General features: G+C 60.5%; 2 protein-coding genes across 4 annotated transcripts in view; one reads left to right on the top strand and one right to left on the bottom strand.

Annotated features, from left to right (window-relative positions):
• The first annotated feature begins 4,110 nt into the window (after positions 1-4,110).
• IVNS1ABP (influenza virus NS1A binding protein) lies at positions 4,111-14,385 on the top strand. Its single transcript, XM_055120777.1, has 14 exons — positions 4,111-4,285; positions 7,290-7,449; positions 8,318-8,616; positions 8,732-8,807; positions 8,940-9,113; positions 9,199-9,324; positions 10,302-10,409; positions 12,172-12,301; positions 12,423-12,644; positions 12,744-12,865; positions 12,942-13,068; positions 13,145-13,276; positions 13,344-13,517; positions 13,872-14,385. The coding sequence occupies exons 3-14, from the start codon at positions 8,336-8,338 to the stop codon at positions 14,123-14,125; spliced, it is 1,926 nt and encodes a 641-aa protein (XP_054976752.1). The 5' UTR covers positions 4,111-4,285; positions 7,290-7,449; positions 8,318-8,335; the 3' UTR covers positions 14,126-14,385.
• Positions 14,386-14,681: 296 nt separating this feature from the next.
• Positions 14,682-27,999, bottom strand: part of SWT1 (SWT1 RNA endoribonuclease homolog) — a 34,235-nt gene continuing 20,917 nt past the window's right edge. For 2 of the 3 annotated variants that reach the window (XM_055120775.1, XM_055120776.1), the window contains 6 exons: positions 27,319-27,467; positions 25,840-26,024; positions 24,187-24,318; positions 17,180-17,246; positions 15,678-15,742; positions 14,682-15,055 (listed from right to left, as the gene is read on the bottom strand). In XM_055120775.1, the coding sequence (XP_054976750.1) occupies positions 14,950-15,055; positions 15,678-15,742; positions 17,180-17,246; positions 24,187-24,318; positions 25,840-26,024; positions 27,319-27,467 (704 nt within the window). In that variant the 3' untranslated portion in view covers positions 14,682-14,949. The remainder of the gene's footprint in view (positions 15,056-15,677; positions 15,743-17,179; positions 17,247-24,186; positions 24,319-25,839; positions 26,025-27,318; positions 27,468-27,999) is intronic. The other variant, XR_008627272.1, reaches the window with a different exon arrangement.

The raw sequence follows: 27,999 nt of genomic DNA, 5'->3' as shown, positions 1-27,999 counted from the left end.
TGTCACAGGACTAGACAGTCCAGTGGGGAAGGCGTTGGCCTTGCATGTGGCCGACCCGGGTTCGATCCCTGGCATCCCCTAGGGTCCCCCGAGCACCGCCAGGAGTGAGTCCTGAGTGCGGAGCCCTGAGCACTGCCGGGGGTGCCACCCCCAACACAAACACACGTAAAACATTACGCGGAGTTTGGTGCAGAGGCAACAAGCCTGAGAACAAGGGCGGCGTCTCTCCAGCCGGGACCCCCGCAGGTGGACACGGGCCCTCTGGGCGGGGGGCACCGGGAGAGAGGGAGGAAACTCTGCCCGGTTTCCTCATCAGCTGAGGGGAAGGAATCGTCTCCCAAAGTTCAGTCTACTCTGCGTGTGTGTCTGTGTGTCTGTGTATATGAGTGTATGTGTATGAGAGTGTGTCTGTGTATGTGTGTCTCTGTGTGTGTGTCTGTGTTTGTGAGTTTGTGAGTGTGTGTCTGTGTGTATGTGTGTGAGTGAGAGTGCATATGTGTGCATGTGTCTGTGCGTATGTGTCTGTGTGTCTGTGCGTACATGTGTGTGTGACAGTGTGTGTGTATGTGTGTCTGTGTGTACATGTGTGTGTGACAGTGTGTGTATATGCGTGTGTGTGTCTGTGTCTGTGTATGTGTGTGTTTATGTGTGAGTGTGTGTCTGTGTGTATGTGTATGTATGTGTGTATGTGTGTGTATGTGTGTGTATGTGTGTGTGTGAGTGTGTATGTGAGTGTGTGTGTGCTGTGGACTAAACCCAGGGCCTCACACCTACAAATCAGGCACTTTCCCTCTGAATCATATTCCAGAGCCAAATCCATTTATCTGGGGGGGAGGCAGGGGGATGCACATGGCAACACTCAGGGCGGACTCCTGACTCTGTGCTCAGGGCTCAGGGCTCACTCCTGGTGGGCTCAGGGGCTCTTGGGTGTGTGGGGACTGAACCCAGCGAGCTGGGTCTAGGGCCAAGCCCCTACTTGCCCAACGGCGAGGTCTCTCCAGGGAGAGCAGAGATAATCTCTCAGAGATAAGGACGGACCCCTGGTGAGTGTCCTCCAGGGCAGGGCCGGGTGCAAAATGGCCCCAGGGAAGAACACCAAGAGAAGACCTAGATAGTGGCTCGCCAGCTCTCTAGAACCTTCTAGGATTCCCTCCACCCCCTCTGTCCTCCCTCCCCCATTCCAGTTTATTTGGGGGTCACACGCAGTGGTGCTCGGGGCTGACTCCTGGTGCAGTGCTCAGGGATGACTCCTGGTGCAGTGCTCAAGGCTGACTCCTGGCGCAGTGATCAGGGCTGACTCCGGCGGGGCTCCCTTTCAAACTGCATGCCAGGCAAGCTTCCTGCCCTACCTCAGCCCCGCTATCTGCTAATGAGACTCGGTCTCTTGGCTTCCTCTTGCAGACAGCTGCTCTGTGGCCACACAAGCAGGTGGCCAGTGGCACCCAGCTCTGCCCGGTGACTTCCCTCCTTGGGTGGCACAGCGAGTGATCCCACACGTTGAGTTATGCTGATGGCCCAGCTGCCTGCAGTGTCCGGAGCTAGGAAGGTTCGTGGGTCTCCCTGAAACCGAGCCTCGCTTTTGCTCAGAGATCAGATCGACGGGGTCGGGCTGGAGCAATAGCACAGCAGGGAGGGCGTTTGTTTGCCTTGCACGCAGCCGACCCGGGTTCTATTCCTCCGCCCCTCTCGGAGAGCCCGGCAAGCTACCAAGAGGATCCGCCCGCACGGCAGAGCCTGGCAAGCTCCCCGTGGCGTATTCGAGATGCCAAACACAGTCACAGCAAGTCTCACCGTGGAGACGTGACTGGTGCCCACTCAAGCACATCGATGAGCAACTGGACGACAGCGACGGTGCTTTTTGGGTCCCACTTGGCGACGCACAGGGGTTACTCCTGGCTCGTGCACTCAGGAATTACTCCTGGTGGGATGCCAGGGATCGAACCCGGGTCGGCCATGTGCAAGGCAAACGCCCTCGGTGATGTGTTCCTTTCTTTTTTCTTTCGCTTTTTGGGTCACACCCGGCAATGCACAGGGTTCACTCTTGGCTCATGCACTCAGGAACTACTCCTGGTGGTGCTCAGGGGACCATATGGGATGCTGGGAATCGAACCTGGGTCAGCCTCGTGCAAGGCAAACGTCCTATCCACTGTGCTCCAGCCCCCAGTTCTGTTTTCTTAAGACAGTCGTATACTATCTCAGTTAAGGTTCCAAAACCAGTGCACAGGTTGGAGGTTTTTTTTTTTTTTTGGGGGGGGGACAGGGGAGCTTTTTGGGTCCCACCCAGCGATGCTCAGGGCTGACTCCCAGCTCAGGAATCACTCCTGGCGGTGCTCGGGGGACCCTAGGGGATGCCGGGGATCGAACCCGGGTCGGCCATGTGCAAGGTGAACGCCCTCCCCGCTGTGCTATGGCTCCGGCCCCAGCTCTGAGACTCTCTCTGCTTTCTGAAGAATCATTTCTGCCTTGAGGATGCCGAGAATCGCACCTGGGGCCCCTCCAAGCAGAGCCTGCGGTCCAGCTGCCGGAGCAGCCTCTTCCTTCCGCTCAGACAGTGTTTACTACAGATTTCTCCTTCCGATTTTAGTTTTTTTTTTTTTTTTTGCTTTTTGGGTCACACCTGGCGATGCATAGGGGTTACTCCTGGCTCTGCACTCAGGAATTACCCCTGGCGGTGCTCACGGGACCATATGGGATGCTGGGATTCGAACCCGGGTCGGCCGCATGCAAGGCAAATGCCCTACCCGCTGGGCTATCGCTCCAGCCCCCCGATTTTAGTTTTTGGGGCCACAGCAGGCAGTGCTCAGGACTCAGTCTTCTGGGTTGTTCTCTCCTGTGCAGGCTAAACACTTTTCGTTAAAATAATATGAGATATCGTCGCTTTGTTGGCGTATTGGGAAACATAAGGTCAAAAAAAAAAAAGGGGGAAAAAAGACAAAAAAAACCCAAAACAAAACCCAAAAACCCAGAGACAGTGGTAAATGGTAGGAGTTTCTTTTCTTAAAAAAAAAAAAAAAAGGGAACAACAACCGTCTTTAAAAAAGAGAATCTTTAGTTCCTGTTCCTGCAAGCAACGAGAAAACCACCACGCCGGAAACAGGCTTCCTGGCCACGAGATTGTAGAACTAAAACGCTGCCAAGGCGGCCTGAGACAAGACAGCGGGGAGGGCGATGGCCTGGCACGTGGCCGACCCAGGTTCTCTCAGCCCATAGGGTACCCCAAGCACTGCCAGGAGTGAGCCCCGAGCACAGAGCCAGGAGTCAGCCCTGAGCACAGAGCCAGGAGAGAGCCCCGAGCACAGAGCCGGGAGTCAGCCCTGAGCACAGAGCCAGGAGTGAGCCCCGAGCACAGAGCCGGGAGTCAGCCCTGAGCACAGAGCCAGGAGTGAGCCCCGAGCACAGAACCAGGAGTCAGCCCTGAGCACAGAGCCGGGAGAGAGCCCTGAGCACAGAGCCGGGAGTGAGCCCTGAGCACAGAGCCAGGAGTCAGCCCTGAGCACATCTCCAACAGCAGCTCTGAGCACTGAGCAGGGAGTCAGCCCTGAGCACATCGCCAGGAGCAGCCCTCAGCACTGAGCTGGGAGTCAGCCCTGAGCACTGCCAGGAGTTGGCCCGGAGCACTGCCGGGAGAGTCACCTTATGAGCTAAACCGTACTAGTAGCAGCATGAAAGCCCCCGGGGGCTATGGGGGGGGAACAGGGGTTTCGGGGGTTCCGGCGCGGTCAGGCCCAGGCGGCGGGTCACCGCGTCCCCGCGTCCCCGTGTCCCAGGGGCCGGCATGAGGGGTGCACACGGGGCGCGTGTGGGTGGGCGGGGCCGGTGAGAGGGCGGGGCCTACGGAGAGAGACCAATAGGACGTATGCATGCGGGCCGGTGAGGGGGCGGGGCGTACTGAGCGGGGCCAATAGGACGTGCGCATGCGGGGAGCGGGGGCGGGGCCTACGGAGCGGGCCTATCGGGCTCGGGCGCGCGGGCCGGGGGGCGGGGCCCGCGCGCGGCGGCGGCGGCGCGGCGGTGACGTCGCGGGGCGACGGCGGCGCGGCGGTGACGTCGCGGGGCGCGGGCGGCGGCGGCGCGGCAGAGAGTCGCGGGCACGCGCCGAGGCCGGAGCCGAGTCCGAGCTGCGCCCGCACGACCCCGCGACCCCGCGACCCCGCGACCCCGGCCCGCGACCCCGCGGCCCGCGACCCGCGACCCCGCGACCCCGCGCGCCCGGCGGTTGGGCCGCGCCCGCCGGCCCCGCGCCCGCCCGGAGATGAGCGTGTCCGCGTCGCCCGAGCGGAGCCAGGTGCGGCGGGCCGGGGCGGGCCGGGTCGGAACCGGGCCGGGGGCGGCGGGCCGGCGGCGCGCGGGCCTTTGTTCGGCCACGCCGCCGGCCTTTGTCTGGGCCGCGGGCCCGCGCTGCCCAGGGGCCACTCGGGGGTCCAGTGGCCACCCCCGGTGTCCCGGGGTCCGGCCCAGCACTGCCCAGCGGCCACCCCCGGGGTCCCGGGTCCCGGGGTCCGGCCCAGCACTGCCCAGCGGCCACCCCCGGGGGTCCCGGGGGTCCAGGCCCAGCTCTGCCCAGTGGCCACTCCAGGAGGGTCCCGGGGGTCCAGGCCCAGCTCTGTCCAGTGGCCACTCCTAGAGGGTTTTGGGGGTCCAGGGCCTACACTGCCCAGTGCCCACTCCCGGAGGGTCTCAGGATCCTGGCTCATCACTACCCAGTGGCCACTCCCGGAGGGTCTCAGGATCTCGGTGGTCCAGGGCCTGCACTGCCCAGCGGTCACTCCGGCGGGTCTCGGGGTTCTTGGCCAGTGCCTCTGCCCGCTGGACACCGGCTCCTGCTTGCTTCGATCCAGCAGTGCCCAGCGGTCACTCCTGGCGGGTCTTGGGATCCTGACCCAGCAGTGCCCAGTGGTCACTCCTGCAGGTCTCGGGGTCCCGGCCAGCTTCCCTGCCTGCTAGACATCGGCTCCTGCTCGCTTGGGGTCAGCAGTGCCCAGTGGTCACTCCCGGTGGGTCTTGCCCGCTGGATTCTCGCGCGGGGCCCCAGGATTTGGGCTTTTTTTCCTTTTATACCCGCGAGATGTTTCTCCTTGGGCAGAGACTGGCCGAGCCTAGAAATAACCGGACTGGCCGCCTCAGCGGGGTCAGTGTGTCCTGCCACGTGGGCCTCGGGGACGTAGCCCTACCCCCCCCGCCCCCCCCGCAGTCCTGCCCATTTCAGGACCCCGGGGGTTATATTTTGATTTTTTTCCCTGCAAAGCTGGGGTCCCTGCGTGGCCTCCCCAACCCCCACCCCCTGCAAACTGTGTTATTGGCACCAGAAGTGGACGTGGTGGCCGTTTCCCGGCCTTTCTGGGGGCCACTTGGGACGAGCACAGACAGGGTCTGGGGTTCTCGGAGTATTGAGGGACTTTGGGGGGTGAAGAGTTGTTACTGTTGCCTCACGGTCCTGGATGGGGGGGGGCTTGATGCGGGGCTGGTGGCTTGGGTGGGACTCGGGTGTGTATGGACCTGGTGCTGCTCGCGGGATTGACTCGCGGGATTGACCAGCGGGAAGTGTGGGTGGGATGCAGCTGGATACTGGCTTCCTCTTACTCGGGGGATCGACCAGGACTAGGAAGGTTTTGGGTTTCTTTTTTGTTTTTTTCCATTTTGGGTCCCACCCGGCGATGCTCAGGGCTGACTCCCGGCTCTGCACTCAGGGATCCCTCCTGGCGGTGCTCGGGGGACCCTACGGGATGCCAGGGATCGAACCCAGGTCAGGCCGACTGTGTGCCAGGCCAACGCTGAAGCGGGAAGTCTGGGTGGAGCTGGCCACCAGGATAGTAACTTCCTTGCCTGGGAGCCGGTGGAGGCTTTGAGAGCGGGGTAAGGTTTTGCTTTTTGTGTTTTGGCCCGTTGGGTCACACCTGGCGCCGCTCAGAGGTCACTCCTGGCTCTGCACTCAGGATTCACTCCTGGCGGGGCCCTGTGGGATGCCAGGGCTCGAACCCGGCCCTGGGCGAGGCAGGTGTAGATTTTGCCCCCTGAGTCTGTCTGGTCGCTGCCGTGTCGGCCTCTCTCCGAGGCAGGTTCGAGTCGTCTGGAAACTGGTAACGTGTCACGGAGCAGCCAGTTCTCTCCGGAACCCCGCACCTCCTCCTCCAGGCCGGGTCTAGGAGCCGCTGAGCCTTACTTGCCAGGATACAGTTATTCGGTCCCTGTTTTCCTCCTAAACGTGGCTGTTCAAAGACTGCGCCAAACTCCCCTGAGTCTGTCTCAGGCTCTCTCGAACCGGGGTGCTGGGTCTTCGGGTTTGCTCTTCAAAACAAGCCCCGCCTGCTTTCTAATCCACTCGTTTCTGAGCTTGAGTTTCACCCACCAAACTCAGTGGGAGCTTTGCGTCCGGGAGCTGGCTTGGGCCTGGCGGGGACATGTAGCCTGGGGACTCGGCCCCCTCCAGCCCTGGGCGCCCCCGGGGCTCGGGCGCCCTGCAGCGTGCGATACCGGGCGGCCGGCCCGGGCCGGCAGAGTGAAGATGGAACCGGCCCCTTGGCAGGCGTGCCGGGGGCCACAGAGTGAGGCAGTTATTTGTCTCCGTGTTGTGGCGTTTCTGGGGTTCCTCGGGCCCCCCCGACCCGTGTGGAGACCCTCCATGGGTCTGCATCGGGCTGCCAGCGCCATGGGGGTCCCTGCTGGGAGCAGCCTGTGCGGGGGGGGGGGGGTCTGCAGCTGGAGGTGAGGGCAGGAGCGGGTGGGCTTGAGCGGACTCCGGGTTGGGGCAGGGTTGCTGCCTCGTAGTTCTGTTCTGGTCGGGGGGGGGCACTTTGGGGGCCCAGGGGGCCAGGGCCACAGCACTGCGAGGAGGGCAGGCCGGGTTTGACCCCTGGCGTGCCACAGGGCCCCCAAACCCCACACAACAAGGTTGTGGAGAAGCTCTGTGTGTGTGTGTGTGTTTCCCTGTGGCGTGGCGCGGCCCGCCCACCCGAGCTGGGGGGGAGGAAGAGGAAGGCCACCCGCCCGCCCGCCCGCCCGCCCGCTGGCCGCAGGCCACGTGTAGAAGCTGCGTTGCGACAGGGTGTTTGTGCCTGGGAATAACCCAGAGCCGGGCTGGGACCCTGTCCCTGGGGCGCGGGAAAGCGCCAGTGTTGATGCAGGTGGTGCCCCTCTCCCGGGGCCCGGTGGCGCCCAGCTCGCTCCGCGCCGGGCCCCTGGGGGGGCGAGGGGTTGGCGGGGCGACGGCAGCTCCGCTGGGCTGTCTGGGGCTCTGCGCCGTCCGAGGAAGCTTCGAGCCACAGCCCCGCTGACCCGCGTCTGTCCCGCAGACTATGGTGCACGACTACCGCAGAAGAAACTCGTGCCTCTAGCCCAGGACCCGGTCACGTCGGGTGGCGCCTGCGAGTGGGGGGCCGCGGCCGAGCGGGACGCTCCTTCGCCTCTGGGTCACTGAGGGGCCCCAGAAGCCGGTTTCTCACCAGACGGCACGTGAGTGGGGGCCCCGGGCGCCATGGGGACTCTTGGCTTTGTGTGAGCACTGCCGGGAAGAGTAGCCGTCAGGGAGGGTCACTCCCGGCAGTGCGCCGGGCTTGTTCCGGGTCTGCGGTCAGGCCTCAGGCAGGGCTCAGGAGAGAGAGCACTGCCCACTGTGCTTTCTTACTGGCCCCGATCTTGCTTCTTCGCAAGAGAAGAGCCCGCGTTTGTAGGAAACCATGTTTTTTTTTTTTTTTTTAAATTTTTATTAAATCACCATGTGGAAAGTTACAAAGTTCTCAGGTTTATATGTCAGTTATACAATATTCAAACACCCATCCCTTCACCAGTGCCCATATTCCACCACCAGAAACCCCAGTACACCCCCCGCCCCCAAGGAAACCATGTTTTCTAATTCGTCACTCCTAGGGGTGGAAAGATAGCACAGTGGGGAGTGTCTGTGCTTTGCATGTGGCAGACTTGGGTTCGATCCCAGCATTCCTCATCGCCGAGTGTGGCCCCCAAACGAAAAGCCAAAACTCTAATGTTCTGGGGCTGGACTGGGTATGGCATTGGCCTTGTACATGGCCGATCTGGGTTCGATCCCTATGACCCCAGGGGGTCCCCGGAGCACTGCCAGGAGTAAGCCCTGAGCACGCTGGGTGTGGCCCCAAACAAACCAAACACAGACTTAATGTGTCCTTCCTCGAAGCTGTCGAGTTAGATCCGTTTCCCAGCTCCTGCCGTTTCCCGGTGCCTCAGTTGCTCAGGGCCAGGCTGGCGTGGCGGGTGTGTAAGCACCAGAAAGCCGGGCGGAGGAGGGCGGCGGGGCGCACGCCACTGTGTCCGCGCCCGTCAGACCCGGCCCTGCCCTGCCCTGCAGTCGGCTCTCCCGGGAACCATGATCCCCAACGGGTACCTGATGTTCGAGGACGAGAACTTCATCGAGTCTTCGGTGGCCAAGCTGAACGCCCTGCGGAAGAGCGGCCAGTTCTGCGACGTGCGGCTGCAGGTGTGCGGGCACGAGATGCTGGCGCACCGGGCCGTGCTGGCCTGCTGCAGCCCCTACCTGTTCGAGATCTTCAACAGCGACTGCGACCCCCACGGTGTGTCCCACGTGAAGTTCGACGACCTCAACCCGGAAGCTGTGGAGATCCTGCTGAACTACGCCTACACGGCCCAGTGAGTGCGGGCTGGGTCGGGGGGCGGGGGTCAGAAGTTGGGTGTCGTGGCCGGCCGGGGCCGGGGCTTTACTCCGCCCGCGGTTTCTTTCCCCCCCCCCCCCCGCACGCCCTAGGCTGAAAGCGGATAAGGAATTGGTGAAAGATGTTTACTCTGCGGCCAAGAAGCTGAAGATGGACCGAGTAAAGCAGGTGTGCTCCCTCTCCAGTGCTCCGTCGGCCGTGCTCGAGGCCGCCCCGAAACCTCTTGACTGTCTGCCTGGAGCCGGGCCGTGTCCTGGTCCCGAGCCGGGTGTGAGCGCCCCCCCCCCACGTCTCCCCCAGGTGTGCGGGGATTACCTGCTGTCCAGGATGGACGCCGCCAGCTGCATCTCCTACCGGACCTTCGCCAGCCGCATGGGCGACTCGCGCCTGCTGAGTAAGGTTGACGCCTACATCCAGGAGCACTTGCTGCAGGTGTCGGAGGAGGAGGAGTTTCTGAAGCTGCCACGGCTCAAGGTCCGGCGGGGCCGGGGGGGGGGTGCGCCCGGGCTCGGGGCGCGGGTGCCGGTGGCGCCTGGCTGACGCGGCCGCCCTCCCGCAGCTGGAGGTGCTGCTCGAAGACAACGTGTGTCTGCCCAGCAATGGCAAAGTGTACACAAAGGTAATCGACTGGGTCCAGCGCAGCATCTGGGAGCACGGCGGCAGCCTGGAGGCCCTGATGGAGGAGGTGAGCCGCGGGGAGGTGGGTCACACCACCGCTACGTTGTCTGGCCGCCCCAAGGAGGGGCCCCTCTGACCTTTTGGTTCGATAACCGTGACCCTCCAGGATTTAAATTTCGCTGTAGGTACCCCTAGGCTGAGAGACAGGGGGGGCCGGCCGGCCGGCCGCCGTTGAGTGCTCCTGCCTCCCGCGCCTGCTCGTCACGTGCCGCCGGCTTCCTGCGACCTTGCGTGGGGCCGGCGGGGGGCGGCGGGGGTAGTCGGAGCTTCCCTCCGCAGGTGCTTGCTGGGCGCGCACGCGCGCGGGGGCGGCCCCTGACGGCTGTTCCTCCCCGTTGGTCTCTCTCCCCGTAGGTTTATTAACAGAGCTAGGACCCCAAGACGAAGAGCCGAAGACCCGCAAGTGCCCAGGCACGGACCGACGTCGCGCCCGGCGCCCCCGACCCGTGGCCGTGGGCAGAGCACCACACGCCGCGCTAACGTGCTTACTCCCTACAGGACCGGGCCGCCGCCCGCCCGCCCGCCCGCCCTCCTGCCCGCGCCTCTCGGCCGCTTTTTGGACACCCCCGAGAACACTCGCGGGCCGGGGGCCCCTGCGGCTGCTTTGGGGCCGGCCCCGGCCTCTGCCCAGGGAGCCACCTGCGGCCTGTGCGCGTGTCCGCGTTGGTTTTGCAGCCGTTTTTCTTGGCGTTGCGTGTCGACAGGCCCGCCGGGAATGTCTGTCCTTCTAGCGTCCGTAGCTGATGCCTCTGGTGCCCGTTTTTTTTTTGTCCCAATGCCGTGTGCCAGAAGCTCTGGGAGAACGAAGACTCGCCCGAAGCCGCCCACGCCCGACCTGAGAAGACAATTTTGCGCTGGACTTTTGTTTGGATGATTTTGGCACCCGCGTGCCGAGCGTCTCCCTGCAGCTCGGGGTCCAGCCAGCGCCGGAGGCGGCGCTGGGGCAGGCGGCCGCCACATGGGTGCCCTGTTGCTGTCTTGCAGGTTCAGACCCTGTACTACTCAGCTGATCACAAGCTGCTCGATGGGAGCCCTCTAGATGGCCAGGCCGAGGTGTTCGGCAGTGATGATGACCACAGTCAGTTTGTGCAGGTACACAGGCTGGCCGCGGCTCCTGGCCCCGGGCTGGCCGGCCACCGCGCCCAGCGCTCGCCCAGGGGAGACGAGGGTTTCCCCGACGCCGTGAGCAGTCTGGAGGGAGGCCTGGACAGTGCCGGCCACAGGAACGCAGCGTCCGGTCTCGGTGTCCCCGAGTCTGCGGGCCGAGGTTGCTGTCGTTTCCAGTCACGTAGCAGAGAGAGGCCCAGCTCGGGGGGGGACTCGCCGGAGCAGTGCTCGGCCCTCCCGCACCCCAGGGCACCTGCGGGTGGACACTCGGGGGGTGGCTTGGCAGCCAGACTTCACGGGGTCCCCCCAGAGAAGGACCCCACGTGCCCCTGATGCCTGCCCGGCCTGAGGCACGGACTGGGACGTCTGTGCCTTCGCCAGCCCGGCACGGCTCAGCTCTGTCAGGCTGCCGCGAGGTCACCGCTGAGGCCTGGGGACGTGCCTTGGAGTCGGCCCACGGGACCGGGGTGGAGACAGCGGGCGCCCCGGGGACAGGTGGCAGACAGCAGGCTGGGGACGCCGTGACATCGCGGCGGCCTGTGCAGGCCAGACCCTTCCCCGCTCGGGCAGGGCAGGCTTAGGGTTCGGCTCAGGGCGGGGCGGGGTCACGCGTGTGTGTGGGGGGGGGCGGGGGACGGACCCTGGTGCCGCTCTCTGCTGAGGCCCAGGGAGGTGGTGAGGATGGAGATGCCGGAACTGCGGGGCTTGTCCAGACAGGGAGTGGCCGTGTGGAGCTTCCCCATGTCGTGGCTTTGTCGGGACCCTGGAAATGCCTCCTCTCGGAGCTGGCCCGAGACCCCCGGGGGCTAGGGCCCATGTGAGCCGTGCCGGGCGCAGCGTCCACCCCAGCACTGTGCTGTGGGCGTGGGCGTGAGGGTGTGCGCCTCTGTCTGTCTCTGAGAAAGGGCCCCGCGGGACCTGGGCAGGGCTGGGCTTGTGCGCTCTGCGTCTGCAGTGACAGTTGTCACCTCCGTCTCGTCTGTCTGTCCCCTTCCTGCAGTGAGCGCGTGTCACCTCTGTGTGTCTGTCCTGGTGAGCGCATCCTCTGTGTCCTACTGTAGTGAGCCACGTCATCTGTCTGTCCTGCAGTGAGCTGCGTCATCTCTGTGTGTCTGTCCTGCAGTGAGCGCGTGTCACCTCTGTGTGTCTGTCCTGCAGTGAGCTGCGTCATCTGTGTGTCTGTCCTGTAGTGAGTCATGTCACCTCTGTCTGTGTGTCTGGCCAGCAGTGAGGCGCATCACCTTGTCTGTCTGTCTTTCCTCCCGGACGGACGCCCCGGGGCTGCCGGAGCGCAGGCCGGGTTCTGGAGCCGTGGGAGTTGGGGGTGTCGGTCTCGGCACCTGGGAGCAGCTTCTGGAAGCTCTTGCTGGCCGGGCCCGGCAGGTCCGATGGGTCGCGCCATCACAGGTGCCAGAGGCTCCTGGGCCTCAGGCCCTGCTGTGCACCCCAGCCCCGGGGCCTGGGCTCTCCCGGTGGCTGTGCCGTAGGCTTGGGCTCGGAGTTGCTTTTCTCTCAGGTGACTTAAGGCCTTTTCCACGCAGTCGCCACTTTGCCTCGAGCACGTTTCTACGGGGAGGGCGCTTGGCCCCCAGGTCCATTCCCGGCTCCCCCCGGGCGACTCCCGGGCGGCTGTGGAGTGGCTGTCGGTGGCCCGGACGGCGGGCGCTGCCGGGCACGCCGCAGGCCAGGAGCACAGGTGCCCCCGAGCGGCGGGGCCGGGCGCTGGAGCTGCCTTTCGGTTTTGCAGAGGAAGCCGGCCCGGGAGAACAGCCACCGGCAGCTGAGCGGCGGCTCCGCCGGGCGCCTGCCCTCCCCCACCGCCCCCCTGCAGAGCCCCAAGCACGAGTGGAAGATCGTGGCCTCGGAGAAGACGGCGAGTGAGTGCCGGGGCCCGGGAACGGGGGTGGGGAGGTAGGCACGGCCCTGGGAGCGGCGGCGGGCGAGCGGCCGTGAGCCCTGGCCGGGTCTGAGCCGCGCCCCTGCCCTCCGGCCCTGCAGACAACACGTACCTGTGCCTGGCGGTGCTGGACGGCGTCTTCTGCGTGATTTTCCTCCATGGGCGGAACAGCCCCCAGAGCTCGCCCGCTGGGACCCCCAAGCTCGCCAAGAGCCTGAGCTTCGAGCTGCAGCCCGACGAGCTGGAGACGCCCCTGGCGCCCATGCAGTACGCGCGCTCGGGGCTGGGCACGGCCGAGCTGCACGGGCGGCTGATCGCGGCAGGTAGGGCCAGGCGGGCGGGCTCTCGGCGAGTGCCTGGGTGGACGCTGGGCCCCGGGGCGGGCGCGGGCGGGCGTGAGTCAGCTGGCGTCTGCCCCGCAGGCGGCTACAACCGGGAGGAGTGTCTGCGGACCGTGGAGTGCTACGACCCCCGTGCCGACCGCTGGGCCTTCCTGGCCCCCATGAGGACCCCCCGAGCCCGCTTCCAGATGGCCGTCCTCATGGTGAGCCGCGGGCGCGGGGCGCTCCCCCTCGGTGTGCCCGCCCGAGGCCAGGGTCGCTCACCGCCTGTCCTCCCAGGGCCAGCTGTACGTGGTCGGGGGCTCGAATGGCCACTCGGATGACCTGAGCTGCGGCGAGATGTACGACCCCAGCACTGACGACTGGATCCCTGTCCCCGAGCTGCGGACCAACCGCTGCAACGCAGGTACGAGCCCGCGTCCCCCACGGCGGCCCTGCGTGGCCCGGCCCTGCCCGGCCGACCGGCTCCTTGTCTGTCGCAGGCGTGTGCGCGCTGGGCGAGAAGCTGTACATCGTCGGGGGCTCGGACCCCTACGGCCAGAAGGGCCTGAAGAACTGCGACGTGTTCGACCCCGTCACCAAGTCGTGGACCAGCTGCGCGCCCCTCAACATTCGTACGTCCCCGAGGGCGGGTGGGCGGCGCGGGCATCCCCGGGCCCTGACGCCCCCCCTGCTCCCCAGGCCGCCACCAGGCCGCCGTGTGTGAGCTCGGAGGCTACTTGTACATCGTGGGAGGCGCCGAGTCCTGGAACTGCCTGAACACGGCCGAGCGCTACAACCCGGAGAACAACACCTGGACGCTCATCGCGCCCATGAACGTGGCCCGGCGCGGGGCGGGGGTGGCCATCCTGGACGGTGAGTGCCCTGGGCAGGCCACGGGAATGAGCAGACGGGAGTTCCGGGCGCCAGCAAGGGGAGCACTTGCCTGTCTCGGGCTGTCCCGTTTGCTCTCCAGGGGGAGCTGCCGCAGTGTCTGGTCGTGCCCTGCTCTGCCCTTCCTCCGTCTTCACTGCACCCACCCTGCTCTGTGCCCAGGGGCCACTCCTGGGGGTCCGGAGGACCACGGGGTGGAACCCACATGAGCTGCACGTGAAGGCCAGAGCCTTCCCCGCCGTGCTGTCACCCGACGGACGCGGACCCCAGGGAGACCCTGGGCTCGCTGTGGGACCAGGCTCGCCGGCTGGCTGACCCTGCCGTGTCTCCTCCCAGGCAAGCTCTTCGTCGGCGGCGGCTTCGACGGGTTGCACGCCATCAGCTGCGTGGAGATGTACGACCCGGCGCGCAACGAGTGGAAGCTGGTGGGCGCCATGACGTGCCCCCGGAGCAACGCGGGCATGGCCACCGTGGGCGGCACCATCTTCGCCGTGGGCGGCTTCGATGGCAACGAGTTCCTGAGCACGGTGGAGGTGTACCGGCCCGACACCAACGAGTGGAGCCCCTATGGCCGGCCCGGGCAGCTCTAGCGGGGGCGGCGCTCGCGTGGGCCGGCGGGGGGCTGGCGGAGCGCACTGTACATATGTTCTGTTGGGCGGGGGGCTCGTGTCTCTGTAGGGTTCCGTTGGTTTCTTGACGTTGAGAAGTTGGCATTGGGGGGTGGGGCCTGAGGTCGGGGCCTAGCGGCCCCCTCGCAGAGGGTGGGTGCGGGGGCCGGGCAGAGGCCCGGGGGCTTCTTCGGGGCCCCTCGGCACAAACTGGAACTTGCTAACAAACTTATTTAACTAGATGATATTTTTGTTTTTATTAGAAGGGATCCGACTTGCCGACCAAACCCGCTCTGCTGCTTGTCTCTGTTGCGTCCGCGCTCTGGCGGGGCCAGGGGGCGAGGGGAGGGGAGCCTGTCCCCCTCACTGGACTCTGATCAGAGGGGGAGCAGGGCGGGACGAGGGCAGCCCTGGGCTGACCAGAGGCGGCGGGGGGGAGCCCGCGGGGGGGAGCAGCTCTTGGAGGTCCTGGGAGCTGCCTGTGCCCGCCCCGCGGGGGCGCTGGCTCTGGCCCTGCGCAGGAAAGCAAAGACCCCGCTGAAAATAAATTCTTTATTGTTTAGAAAAATAGATGAACCTTCTAACAGAAAACCTGGACCTGCAGGGGGAGGGTCCCCGGCCCTGCCACCCGGTGATGGCCTCGCGCCCTCCCAGGCCGGGTGCAACACCCTGTGCTGTCCTGACCAGGGCCCCGGGGCCCCCGCCTGCCCCGCAGATGCTCCCCAGACGCCCAGGTGCGGGGACAGGCCCACGTGGCCGTCCAAGGTGACTCGCCAGGCCACCGCCGTGGCCGGGAGCCGGGAGGACTAAGTGGTGGGTGGTGGCCGGGCCCCCTGGCAGACGTGGGCGTGGCACTGGCGCATGGCGGCCTCCAGGTCCTCCAGCTGCCCACAGCCGATGGCCAGCTTCTCCCTGGGCCCAAGGAAAGGCGAGTCAGGGGCCTGGGGTCCCGGCGGCCCACACTGCCCGTGCCCAGGCCCCGCCGCCCCACGGGAACTTGGGCGCCCAGCAGGTCACCCCGCTGTCACTGGGGGGCCCGTGGGGGTCCACTCCCGCTTCCTGCCCGGAGGGTGCCGGAGGGGCCTCATGCTGCCGCCTCCCCCCGACTGCCCAGAAAACACCGGCGGAGCCCTGAGCACCAGCCTCGTACAGCTGGAGACGCTGTCACAGGGCAGGGCCCAGGGGGCCCGAGAGACTGGCGGGCAGGACCCAGGTTCGAACCCAGGCACCACACGGCTCCCCAAGCACGGCCAGCACTGGCCCCAAAAATGAGCCTTCGAAGGGCAGATGCGGGTCCCTGCCGCTGGGAGTCTGGGTCTGGGCTCAGGTGCTCGCTGCTGCCCGGGGCAAGGATCTAGAACCTTCCATGGAGTTCCCCAGCAACACCCTGAGTTCCGCTCACCCGGCAGGCCTCCGTGCTGGGCAGCCTAGTCTAGAAGGCCCTGAGGCTTCCTGACAACCCCCCACGGCTGGTGCGCTCACAGGCGGGGACCCCAGACGCCCTCCCCTCCCCCAGAGGCGCCATGAGACTTACCGGTACTCGGCGAGCGACACACAGTTGTAGAGCTCCTGGGCGGTGAACCTGATGTGTGCGTTCACCTGCAAGGAAGCAGGCCACAGTCACCGAGGGCCGGCACAGGGACACCTGCAGGGCGGCTCTGAGACTGACCACCTGGGCCCCAGGGCAGCGGGGGTCGCGGCTGAACACCCGTGTCCAGCTAGTTCGAGGTCTGGAAGCCTCGCCCCATCTCCGCCTCGCCTGACCTGGGCCACAGGTGGCATGTGAGGCCACGGCGACGGCCAGGCAGGTTATCTGCTGAGAGTCCAGACGTCCCAGGGCTGAGCTGGCCACAGGCGCCACGTTCCAGCCAGAAACACCTCAGGCAGGCATGGACTCGGACGCAAGACCAGCCTAGTATTCATCAGGACACCTGACGTCACACTGGAAATACCGTCCCTGGACTGGGCTGTAGCTCAGAGGTCGGATACGTGCCTCAGGTGCGCGAGGCCCCGGGTTCAGTCCCTGGTACTCCAGGAAGTGGCGGGTGTTATTTCTAGGCTGAACTTCACAATCTGAATCCAGGATGACAGACAAACACTGCTTTTTTTTGGGGGGGAGGGCTCACCCGGCGATGCTCAGGGCTGACTCCTGGCTCTGCACTCAGGAATCACTCCTGGTGGTGCTCGGGGGACCCTAGGGGATGCCGGGGATTGAACCACGTGCGAGGCAAATGTCCTTCCCGCTGTGCTATGGCTGTGGCCTGACAAATGCTGCTTCTGCCAGATGCGCCAGATGCACGTGACGAGTAACGGTCAGAGTTTCCTCCTGATGCTCCCACCCAACAGGGAGGCGGACCGCCCTCAGAGACCAGGTCTCCGATTTGTCCAGGGTTTGTGATTTTATTTTTGTATTTTTGACTTTCTGGTAATTTGGGGCCAAACCCAGCAGTGCTCAGGACTGACTCCTGGCTCTGTGCTCAGGGGACCCTATGGGGTCCCAGGGCTCTAACCAGGGTCTGCCCTGTGCAAGGTGAGCACCCCGAGGTGGTATCACTCTCCTGGCTGGGGTCTGGCCTGTTGGCAAGTGGCCAAAGACAAGACAGACACTGAGCCTTGTGACAGCTCGCCCGGGACATCAAGAAGGAGCACTGGAGAAGCTGAGGCCTACGACTGGTGCTAAGGTCGTAGCACTGGGAACTAAGGGAACTAAGTCAGAGCACCCCTTTTCCCAACAGCTGCTGAGCCCAGAATTCTGCCTTCCAGGGCGCCCTGCGGGCAGTGGGGATACAGATTTCCGGTCTGACACTCCATTTCTTTCTACTGATTAGAATTTGATGGACACACCCAGCCTTGCTCAGGGCCGCCTCCTGGCTCTGCTCAGGGATCACCCCTGGGGACCACGGGGACTCTACAGGGTGCCGGCGCCCTCCCCGCTGCCCTCAGCTCTGGCCGCTCCGTTTCCCTGCAGGACCCGGCCCAGGCTTGGAGGCTGCCCTGGTCAGGCTCGGTCAAGGCCGCAGAGCCTTCCTCCCTTACCTCGTACTTGACCAGGGTGCTGTAGAGGGGCTCAATATCTTGGAAGCTGCTGTTGGGGGCCAAAATCCTAAAACAAAAATTGAATGAAGAACTGAGGGGAAAAGAAAAGTAAAAGATGTTGAATTCCTCCCCAACCCCCTCAACCGTCTCCATGCTAAGAAAGAGAAGTTGCTGTTTTGGACCAGGAGCGAGAGCACACGGGGAGGGTGTTTGCCTTGTACGTGGCCAACCCGGGTTCGATCCCCGGCACCCCATAGGGTCCCCCGAGCACTGCCAGGAGGGATTCCTGAGTGCAGAGCCAGGAGTCAGCCCTGAGCATCACCAGGTGTGACTCAAAGACAGGAAAAACAGAGAACTTGTGGTCTCATGAGTGCGTGAAAATGTCTGCAGCCTTTATCAATTTTTATTAAAGAGGATAAAACCATAAGTTTAATTCAATGTAAGTCCAAAAGAGCACAGCTTATGAAAGTAATGTTGCCTATTCATGTTGATACTGTATCAACCAGTAGTAAACCAGCACAGCATTCCGAGGGAAAACTGAACTTCCTGTTTTAAATTAATTCGGATTTGGGCTGGAGCAAGCAAAGAGAAACATGAGAAACATCCCAGCATCTGACAGGAAGTACATCACTAGGGAACAGGACAGCTTTTCTCTACCCTGAAATACTCTGCAGGAAAAACAACCAGCTAAGAACCAGAATTAGGTAGATTAGTCACCTAGAATAATATTAGTGCCAATTTGGGCCAAAGAGACAGATGAGAAGGCGTTTGCCTTGCACATGCTGACCCAGGTTTGATCCCTGACATCCCATCTGGTCCCCTGAGCCCCTCCAGGAGTAATCCCTGAGTTCGGAGCCAGGACTCAGCCCGAGAACCACGGGGTGTGACCCCCCCAACCAAATCAACCAAACAACAACAGAAAAAACAGCAATAAGACAAGAAATAAGCATGACATCAGCCAACTTTTCCACTCAGCAAAAAAAATAAATAAATAAAAAAAAAATTTTCTTTTTTGGGTCACACCCGGTGATGCTCAGGGCTGACTCCTGGCTCTACACTCAGGAATTAGTCCTGGAGGTGCTCGGGGATCCTATGGGATGCTGGAAATCGAAGCTGGGTCAGCTGCACACAAGGCAAACGCCCTCCCTGCTGTGCTATCACTCCAACCCCTTAGCAAAAAAATTTTTAATTTTTATAAACAATAACCTAGGGCTGGAGTGATAGCACAGCGGTAGGGCGTTCGCCTTTCATGTGGCTGACCCGTGTTCGATTCTTCTGCCCCTCTTGGAGAGTCTGGCAAGCTACCAAGAGTATCGCACCCGCACGGCAGAGCCTGGCAAGCTCCCCGTGGCGTACTGGATATGCCAAAAACAGTCACAATGAGAGACAGTTACTGGTTGGTGCCCGCTCGAACAAATCGATGAGCAACGGGATGACAGTCAAACAATAACCCACAGTGCATTACAACGCATCTGGCAGTGGGGAAGGTCCAAGCCTTGGGAGAGCTGTCGGGGAAGATTTCCGTCCAGATGGTGTCCGACGGACTCGAACCCTCTCCTCTCCTCCACTCACTGACGACTGCCACAAGCCAGGCCCCGTCGGTTCCCTGAATGCATCCGGGTACAGAGAAAGGCCCAGAACAAGCAGCAAGTGACCAGGCCCAGGGCAGGCCCACGGCCAACGAGCGCCTGACCAGACCCAGGAGAGAAGGAAGGCGGGAGAATTCTCGGTTCATTCTTCTCCCTTTCAGTGGCTTCCTCCTCCCCCCTCCCTCCTCCTCTGCTTCTTGGAAACGAGTTTAGACATCAGTCCTGGGATGAGCCCCGGGGACTCTGTTTCTATGAAAACAACTGCTCATTCCCAAGGTAAACACGTCCCAGGCAGATCCGTAGAGAGAAAGACATCTGAAGGCAGGTTTACTCCATTACCTGCTAGTACAATCAGAGTCAGACTACACAGGATTTTCCTTTTTTTAAATTTTTCCATCCTAGTCAATTCTACTTTTTTATGTTTGAAATTGTTTTGTTTTGGGGCCAAACTGGCAGTGCTCAGGGGTCCACGTGGGGTGCAGGGAGCCAAGCCCGGTCGGTTGCCTGCAAGGCAAATGCCCTACACGCTGGACTGTCACTCCAGCCCCCTTTAAACTTTCTGCCGCACTTTGGTGAAGAGAGTTCTAACAGTAGTTCTAACAGTATGCATCATTTTGATGCATAAAGTTACTGTACCTTCACCACCACCATCCTACGATCCCTTTCGGTTTGGGGGCCAGACCCAGCGGTGCTCACGGCTCTGTGCTCATGATTGCCTCTGGCAGGGCTTGGGGAACTGTATGGGGGGTGCTGAGAAACGTGCTACTTCTAAAGAATTGCTAATTCTACAGGAATATTCAATTCTACTGGCTGCGGCTGCGTGGAGAGACCAGATTAACATTTGTCAACTGGGAGCCGTGCAGGCCCCTGGGAGCCCCCAGAATACTTTAAGGGGCTCCCAGTGAGATAGCATAAATGGGGGCTACGCCTGAGCAGGGTGGGGGTCACAGGAAGGGTGAAGAAAGGGGAAAGCTGCGAGGCCGTAGGCCAGAACACAGGAATGAGAGACATGAACTTTGGGTTGACGTGAGCCACGCTCACATCCTACAGACGCTGAGAAGGGCCTTCGCCTGGTAGAGAAGCGTCGCAAACCCTCACTCGGTCACAAGGCTGGCCTCTGGGAAAAGGAAACGCAGAGATGAGTTGAGGCCCTGCGTGCCTCGGCCCTGCCCCACACAGAAATTCCTGAGAGGTCAGCTTTCTCTCTCCCTCCTCCCTTTCACTAGTAGGAAGACAAAAGACTGTCAGAGCGGGCGGGGTGACCACTGTCCTTCTGCTGGACTTCTTGGAAGCACGACACAATGAAGCAATTAGCTCTCAGAAGCTGCAAACCGAGACTCCACAAAACAGCCGTTTCCAAACGACCAAACGTATCTCTCCATGCTTCGAGAGAGGGCTGGGCAATTCTGGGTTGATCAAATGCAAAATGATTATCTGTTTAAACCGGGGACTTTTCAGATGGGTGCTTCTCCGTTTTACAACATCTTCCCTCGGGAGAATTTTGGAATCAGAATCGGGGAACAGAAGGTGTAAACAGGACTTCATTTGCCGGCCATGGTATAGTTACAAATCAAGTTGGATCTGATCTTTTTTTTCCCCCTACTAGCACCAACCATAAGGCGAAACGGGGGCCAGAGTGACAGTCCAGCGTGAGGGTGTTTGCCTTGCACAAGGCCAACCGGGTTCAATCCTCAGCATTCCATATGGTCCTCCGAGCACTGCCAGGAGTCAGCCCCGAGCACCACCAGGGTGTGACCTCTCCACTCCCCCTCCAAAAAAAAAAAACCCAACTCAAAAATAACCCATAATGCAAAATGTTTCCGTGAACACCTAGAGCCTGATGCTCCATTATATGAATCAGCTGCCTCCGCTCAGCACCCCGAACTGAGTTATGTGACAGGCTCCAGAGAGCTTATTGGCGCCCCCAGTTCCACAACTCTGAGTAAGGGAAAGCTCAGCTGATTCTGATCCTACTAAGATGCTGTAAGTTTTGAGCCTCGGGCTGGAGGCGACATCAGTAACACCTGCAGTTAGCGTAAGTGGTTTTCAAACGCAGACCGAGGGTGACCAGACGTGGGACAAACGTGACGGAGGTTAGAGATGGCCTAAGTGCCCTTCCGGGCACAAGAGGGGCTGACGATGTGTCCTCCCCCACGGACCAGAGGCCGATTACTGCCATCCTGCCATTTCAGATGAAAGTAAGGGAATGAACTTTTTTCCCCAAGAATGAAAGAGGGGCCGGAGAGAGCACTGGGGGCGTGAGCGTGGCGGACCCCACCTTGATCCCCAGCTCCCGTTTGTGCGGCCCCAGCTGAAGGATTTTCTACGTCAGCAGGAAAGTTTCCATTCTTACGGGTACAGCTCTCAAAGTCATAGCGAGGTGAGACGTTACATTCACGTACGCACACTCGCTTCCCATCTTTCTCCATCCCACTCAATGTTCGTTAGCAATCTTTCTCGTCCAGGGAGCAAAAAGAAAAGGCATGCTAACCCGAATTTGTTTTTAAAAAAGAGAGACACAGGTTAATAATCAAAAATTAAAGAACAAGCAACACCTTAAAATGGGGGGCCAGAGCGATAGTACAACAGATAGGGCGCTTGCCTTGCATGCGGCAGACCTGGGCTCGATCCCTGGCATCCCGTAGGGTCCCCCAAGCACCATCAGGAGTAATTCCTGAGTGCAGAGACAGGAGCAACCCCTGAGCACCGCCGGGTATGACCCAAAAATGGAAAAACAAAACAAAACAAAACTTTAAAATGGACTCATTTACAAGTTAATATTTAAAAAAATTCTGGCCTCACACAGCTGGAGCAATAGGACAGCAGGGAGGGCGCCTGCCTTGTACACGGCCCACCTAGGTTCAATCTTCAGCATGCCATAGGGTCCCCTGAGCCCCAGCGGGAAAGCCTGAGTAGAGAACCAGGAGTCAGCCCTGAGCACAGACGAGTGCGACCCAAAAAATTCAGAAGGTGAAAAAAAATCGGGGGTCCAGAGAGATGGTTCTACAGGGAGATTCCCAGGCTTTGCATGGAGGGGCCCCGGGTCTGATCCCCAGCACTGCGTATGGCCCCCTGAGTTCTGAAGGGGTTGACTCAAGTATCAAGCCCAGAATAATCCAACCTCCCACCCAAAAAAAGATTTTAAAAATTCAAAGAAAACGTTTCTGCAATTTAGGGACAATAAGACAGCAGATTCCAGAATTGCTTAAGAAATCTAGATTATGCAAGTTTAGTACCAAATTCTAGAAATTCAGGAGGAAAAGCATGTTCTTCAGTATCTATAAATCATAAATCACATGGCACAAAAGCAAATGAGCTATGTTCTCTGCTGGCAATGTTGTACATTAATGGAATATTTAAAATAGTTTTTGAGAGGGTGGGAAAAAACTGACACGTACGTAAGATGTACATTGTTTAAAATCTGCATGTACTGCAGGACCTCCTCTGGGCTCACCCAGGTAACGCAGATCCCAAAACTTCCCCCCCAACTATTTATTTTCTTTTGGGGGGGGTCACAGAGCTGAGAATAACTCAAAGGAAAACATGAGAAAGATCCTAGAAATTAGGGGGCTGGAGTGATAGCACAGTGGATAGGGTGTTTGCCTTGCACATGGCCGACCTGGGTTCGATTCCCATATGGTCCCCGAGCACCGCCAGGAGTAATTCCTGAGTGCAAAGTCAGGAGTAACGCCTGAGCATCGCCGGGTGGGACCCAAAAAGAAAAAAAAAAAAAAGATCCTAGAAATTACATAAGCTGAAATATGAGCTGTCTTAGATTTTTTTTTGGTTTCAGGGCTACACCCAGCGGTGCTCAAGGCTCACTCCTGGAGGTGCTTGGGGGCCTGTCTGAGGTGCCAGGGATCAGACCTGGGTCAGCTGTGTGCAAAGCAAGGGCTTTAATCTCTTCTCTGTCTCTGGTCCAGCGGACACTGCACCTAACCTGCACTGGTGACATAACTGGGGGCGATAAGGCGGCAGGGAGGCATCTGCCTTGCACGTGGCTGACAAGGGTCCAATCCCCGGCACCCCAGAATGGTGTTGAGGGAAGAGCCAGGAGTAGCCCTGAGCACCGCCAGGTGTGGCTGGGAAAAGCCAGAGAGGAAAAGAATCAGCACATACTCATACACACGGATCTCACGTGAAACACACCCGCCCCACTCCGGTTTGTCTCTGTGGCGCTGACTCTGTTTCTTAGGAGAGTCCAAGGTTCCATGTATGCCCGATGCGTGTCGACCCAAACGCCAAGATCAAACATCGAAAAAAACGCTCCTGGCACTTTCTTGGCCAGGCGAGTCACCGGTGGGCCATGCTGCCCCCCAGTGGCGGCCCATGGGCGCGCGCTCGAGAGGAACCAAGAGCCAGTTTCCTCCTTGGGCTCCCTCGGTGTGTGTTCTGGAGTCACACCGGGCAAGGCAGAGGCCACTCCCAGCTCTGGCCCAGGGTCACTCCTGGCAGGGCCCTGGGGATGGAAGCTTCCGTGGGACCTCTCAGGCCCTGGAGGGGTGGGAGGTTACTCCGGGGACTGAGCCTGGGCCGGCCGCGTGCAAGGCAAGCACCCCGCTCTGTGCCCAGCTTCTCCTGTCGCCAAAATCATTCTCTCACTCGAGCAATTTTGGGATAAAAAAAAAAAATCCTGCAAGGCTCCATGCAGAATCGGCCCTTGTGGAGGGTGATGCACAGACTTATCATCTGACTTCATGTTGTAATCGTGCCAAGCTGGTACGTTTCTGGCACCCTGAACATTTAATCACAGAAGCAAGACGTCTCATAGGGTCGAGACTGAGCCGGGGCCAGAGCATGGCGGGGAGGGTGTCTGCCCGGAACACGGCCAACCCAGGTCCCCTCTCATACGGTCCCCCGAGCCCCGTCAGGAGTTATCCCTTAGCGTAGGGCTGACAGGGACACTGGTGCAACAATGTGGCCCCAAAAACAAACAGAGAGACAAAACAATCCAAGGACTAAATGATGTGATTGTTCAACATCTTTTCAGTCTGGAGGTCACCCGTATTGTTGCCAAATAACAGCATCTGCTGGTTTGGGAAGGGCAGGGGTTACCCCATAAGCGACCCCGCGGAGCCACTCTGCTCTAGGATGCATCGTGACACGAAACACAAAAATAAGGGCTGGAGAGACAGCTCGGAGGGAAGGGGTCTGCCTTGCCCACAGGGTCCCTGAGCACCGCCCAGAGTAACTCCTGAGTGCAGAGCTAGGAGTCGGCCCTGAGCATCACCAGGTATGGCCCCCCCACAAAAAGAAAAAGAACATTTCTCATAGACTCACATCCTGCTGTGTGGTGGAGGTGAAGAGCGGGAGGTGGGAGCGCAAATCACGCTCGTCTCTGAAACTCGCAGGGGAGCCCAAGCGCCCCAGGAGAAGCAGAGGGAAGGAAGGCGGGGGGTGCCATGGACTCTGCTTTACCTCTGGATTCCCTCGAGGATGTCCTTCGCGGCGGCCATTAACTTCTGGAGAGAGAGAAATGCCCCTTCCAAGGATGCCAGTTGTGAGGAAGCGGGGGGCGAGTCTGAGCCCAGGGCCTGGAACACTTCTGTGCTGGAACAGAGCAGAGGGCAGCCAGGTGAGTCCACGGGGATCCCCTGCGGTTCAGACTTTGCTCCCAGTGTCTCGGACCCCTCACTTGCCACACCTGGCCACTAGCCTGGGGGTAAGAGACACCCACTAGTAGAGACAAGAACCAGGAGGTCTGCCCCACAGCTTGGTAACTGGCCTCACATGCTGGAGGAAAAGGCAGCTGAGAAAGAGAAGGGAACACCCAGTAGAGGATGTTGGGACCGTAGCATGCAAGGCAAGTGCCCTCCCTGCTGTACTATCTCGCCAGCTCAATTTTTTAAAAGGGTCAAATGATATAATATGAATTATCATGCAACTACTAATTACCAACAAAATCTTTTTTTTTCTTCCTTTTTCCAGCTTGTGGGCCATACCCAGTGCTACTTAGGGCTTACTCCTGGCTCTGGGCTCAGGGGTCACCGCCCTGGCCCCTAAGAGGCTTATAATCCACAACAAACTGCTCTGGCCGGGTCCCTGACCCCAAATCACAGTCTAACCCACATAAGAGGCTTAAAATTAACTCTCTGAGGATTAGGGGATTGGGGAAAAGAGTGGGAGGAAGCAATGGTCTACTTCAGAATGAACTCTCCTCAACGGTTTCTAGGCGCCTTGAGAGAGAGACGCGAGAGGCAGCACTGGGGGAAGCACCGGCCTTACCTTGCTTTGACCCCTGGCACCACACAGGGCCCTCTGAGCATTGCCGGAACTGACTCCTGGCACATACCAGGAGTGGCACAAAGCAAAAGCAAAAAAAAAAAAAGGGGGGGTCTATTCTAGAGGTCTGTTTAAAAAGTGCTCACACCTCTTCTCTGGTTTTATCATCGGCATTCTATGTGCAGGAGAGCAATATAAATAAAGCACTTGACATGAAAATGCCAGTTTTGTCCTTCCTTCTTTAAAAAGAAAAAAGGACCAGAGATATGATATGTCTTCCCCAATGCAGGCTGAAGTTAAGGCCTGTGTCCTGTGTCCTGCAGCCCCTCAGGTAACCATCACTGTGCCCTCTGACCCTGCAGCCCCTCAGGTGACCATCACTGTGCCCTCTGACCCTGCAGCCCCTTAGGTGACCGTCACTGTGCCCTCTGACCCTGCAGCCCCTCAGGTAACCATCACTGTGCCCTCTGACCCTGCAGCCCCTCAGGTGACCATCACTATGCCCTCTGACCCTGCAGCCCCTTAGGTGACCGTCACTGGCTGTGACCTATGCAAGGCTTCTTATTCAGGAATAACAATGGAGTCACTGCAAAAGCCAGGGGCGGTGTGGGGGGTTGGTTTTTGTGGCGCTGGGCCATGCGCGGTGGTGTCTGGGGAACCGCGTGGTCCCTGGGATGGAGCTGAGGCAAGTGCCCCTCTCTCCAGCCGGGCCTGGCTCAGCATCCCCTCTGCTTCCCCTCCAACCTCCTGGGCAGAATTTCGAGGGGCAGCACCCGGACACATCCATGTGACTCCGGGTGACTCTGACACGCACTGCCGTTCAGCCCGACCCAGCTCCTGCCCGGGTACCTGTTCTGATAGATGGTGATCCAGACTTTCTCCAGGATGGACCAGATCTCCTGGTGCCTGCTGGCTGGGGGAGCCGGAGGGTCTGCGCGAGGGGCCACGTCTTGGCTGTGAGGCGGCGGGGCCGCTCCTCCCTGCCTGCTACCCGCTGCCTTTACGGGAGGCGTGGGATGCCGCGTTGCCTTCACCTGGGGAAGAACCGATTCCAGGTCAGACACAGCCCACTGCGAGTGGGAAAAGCCCACTGTATTCTTTTTCTTTTTTTCCTTTTTGGGCCCCACCCAGTGATGCTCAGGGCTGACTCCTGGCTCTGCGCTCAGGGATCACTCCTGGCAGAGCTCGGGGGACCCTATGGGATGCCAGGGATCGAACTCGGGTCAGCCACGTGCAAGACCAACATCCTCCCAGCTGTGCTATCGCTCCAGCCCCAGCCCACTGTATTTTTTTTAAAAAAAATTTATGTATTAAATCACCGTGAGAGCAGTTACAAAGCTTTCAGGTTTGTCTTGGTCATACATGATGAAACACCCATCCCTTCACCAGTGCACATTTTCCACCACCAAAAACCCCAGTATAACCCCCGCCTCAGGCCCTCCCCCTGCCTGTGTGGCAGATGATTTCCACATTACTCTCCCTCTACTTTGATTATATTCATTATTTTGACACCAGACCCACCATTATTATTTGGAATTTTACCCCAAGACTCATATCTGCTGAAAAGGCAACATTAGACAATTTGTTTTCTATTGCTGATTATGAATAGCATATGATGTCACGCGGCCACAACTGCGGCTGCACAATTTTGGAATTCTGAAATTTTAATAATGAAATCTGGAGGGATTTCTGCCAAAAGCCACTGGGTTCCGAGGTTTGTTTCTGAGTTTCTGGGATCGTGGCTTAAGCAACTTGATCAGGAGCCAGAGGTCCTCTGTTCTAGCCCACTGTATTCTCGAAGTGCCGGTGGTTCTCCATACCGGCTAGGCCCAGAAAGACAGCGAGCCCGGGCGGGAAAGTAAAACAACAGTTTCCTTTTCCACTGGGAGAACATCCACCCACTTGGGCAGGTGAACTCATGCAAATCCCAGGGCCCTGACTGACAAGGCCAGAGAGAGAGAGCAAAGCGGGGGGGGGGGGGGGGGTGCTTGCCTTGCTGTATGCAGCTGACTCGGGTTCAATCCCCGGCACCCCATAAGGTCCCCTGAGCACAGAGCCAGAAGTCAGCCCTGAGCACTGCCAGGCTACAGCCCCCCTAAACAAATAAAAACAAACCCCTTTGTAAGTCTGGCAGCATGCTATACTCCACCGGCTGGAGCACTGTGGATGGAGCAGCCACCCGCCCAGGAGCTCCACGGACAGAAGCAGACCCCCCATCTCCGAGTCTCCCCGCCGGACAGAGCCAATTGCGAGTTCCAGGTCAGAGTCCCTTTGCCCGCCCGGGCTCTGCTGAGGCGGCAGCTAAGAGGGTGTCCCAGGAGCCCTCACCGCAGGGAAGGCCTGGAGGAGCCGGGTCACGTGTGCAAAGGCCTGCGGGAGAACCCCGTCGTAGTTGGACCTCGCGCTGAAGGCCAGGAGCAAGGTCTTCGCGTCCTGGAGCAGAAACTTCACGGTTGCCAGGTCCACCGCCCTGTTTGCTGGTGACGGGAGGGAGGAAGGGTGAGAACCCGAGGCCGACTCGGCGTCTCGGGAACCTAGACCAGAACGGAGCCGTCTGCGCGGGAAGCGCACAGCGGTGTCACTCAGGATTCTTGTGTCTGCGCCTGAACCCCCCACCCGGAGTGACCCAGTCCTGAGTGCTCCGAGTCACAATTCCACGGCTGCCACTAACGACGAACACTCTGGCCATGAAAGGCGCCGGGGTAGAGGGGCCGGCACCACACTCAGGCTTCCAAGGCTGAGGCATCGCTGGGTTGGGACACGCCTCACGAAGAGAAAACAAACCAGGGCTGGAGCGAGAGCACAGCGGGGAGGGCGCTGGCCTGGCAGGCGGCCGACCCGGGTTTGATCCCCGGCATCCCATAGGGTCCCCCGAGCACTGCCGAGTGATCCCTGAGTGCAGAGCCGGGAGTCAGCCCTGAGCATCGCCAAGGCAAGGAGCCCGGCTCGCCCCGAGTCGGCCTCTGGAGAGAGAGGCCAAGCCTCTCCACACAGTGGCCAAGTCCAGCT

This window comes from Sorex araneus, chromosome X (genome assembly GCF_027595985.1).
Source record: "Sorex araneus isolate mSorAra2 chromosome X, mSorAra2.pri, whole genome shotgun sequence".
Classification (NCBI taxonomy): domain Eukaryota; kingdom Metazoa; phylum Chordata; class Mammalia; order Eulipotyphla; family Soricidae; genus Sorex; species Sorex araneus.
Note: the sequence above shows the minus strand (reverse complement) of the source record. Positions and strands in the feature narration are given on the sequence as shown.

Coding starts and splice junctions, on each gene's coding strand:
- IVNS1ABP (XM_055120777.1), top strand. CDS start 8,336: ATGATCCCCAACGGGTACCTGATGTTCGAGGACGAGAACTTCATCGAG. Junction 8,617..8,731: donor AACTACGCCTACACGGCCCA/GTGAGTGCGGGC, acceptor CGCACGCCCTAG/GCTGAAAGCGGATAAGGAAT. Junction 13,069..13,144: donor GACCAACCGCTGCAACGCAG/GTACGAGCCCGC, acceptor TGTCTGTCGCAG/GCGTGTGCGCGCTGGGCGAG.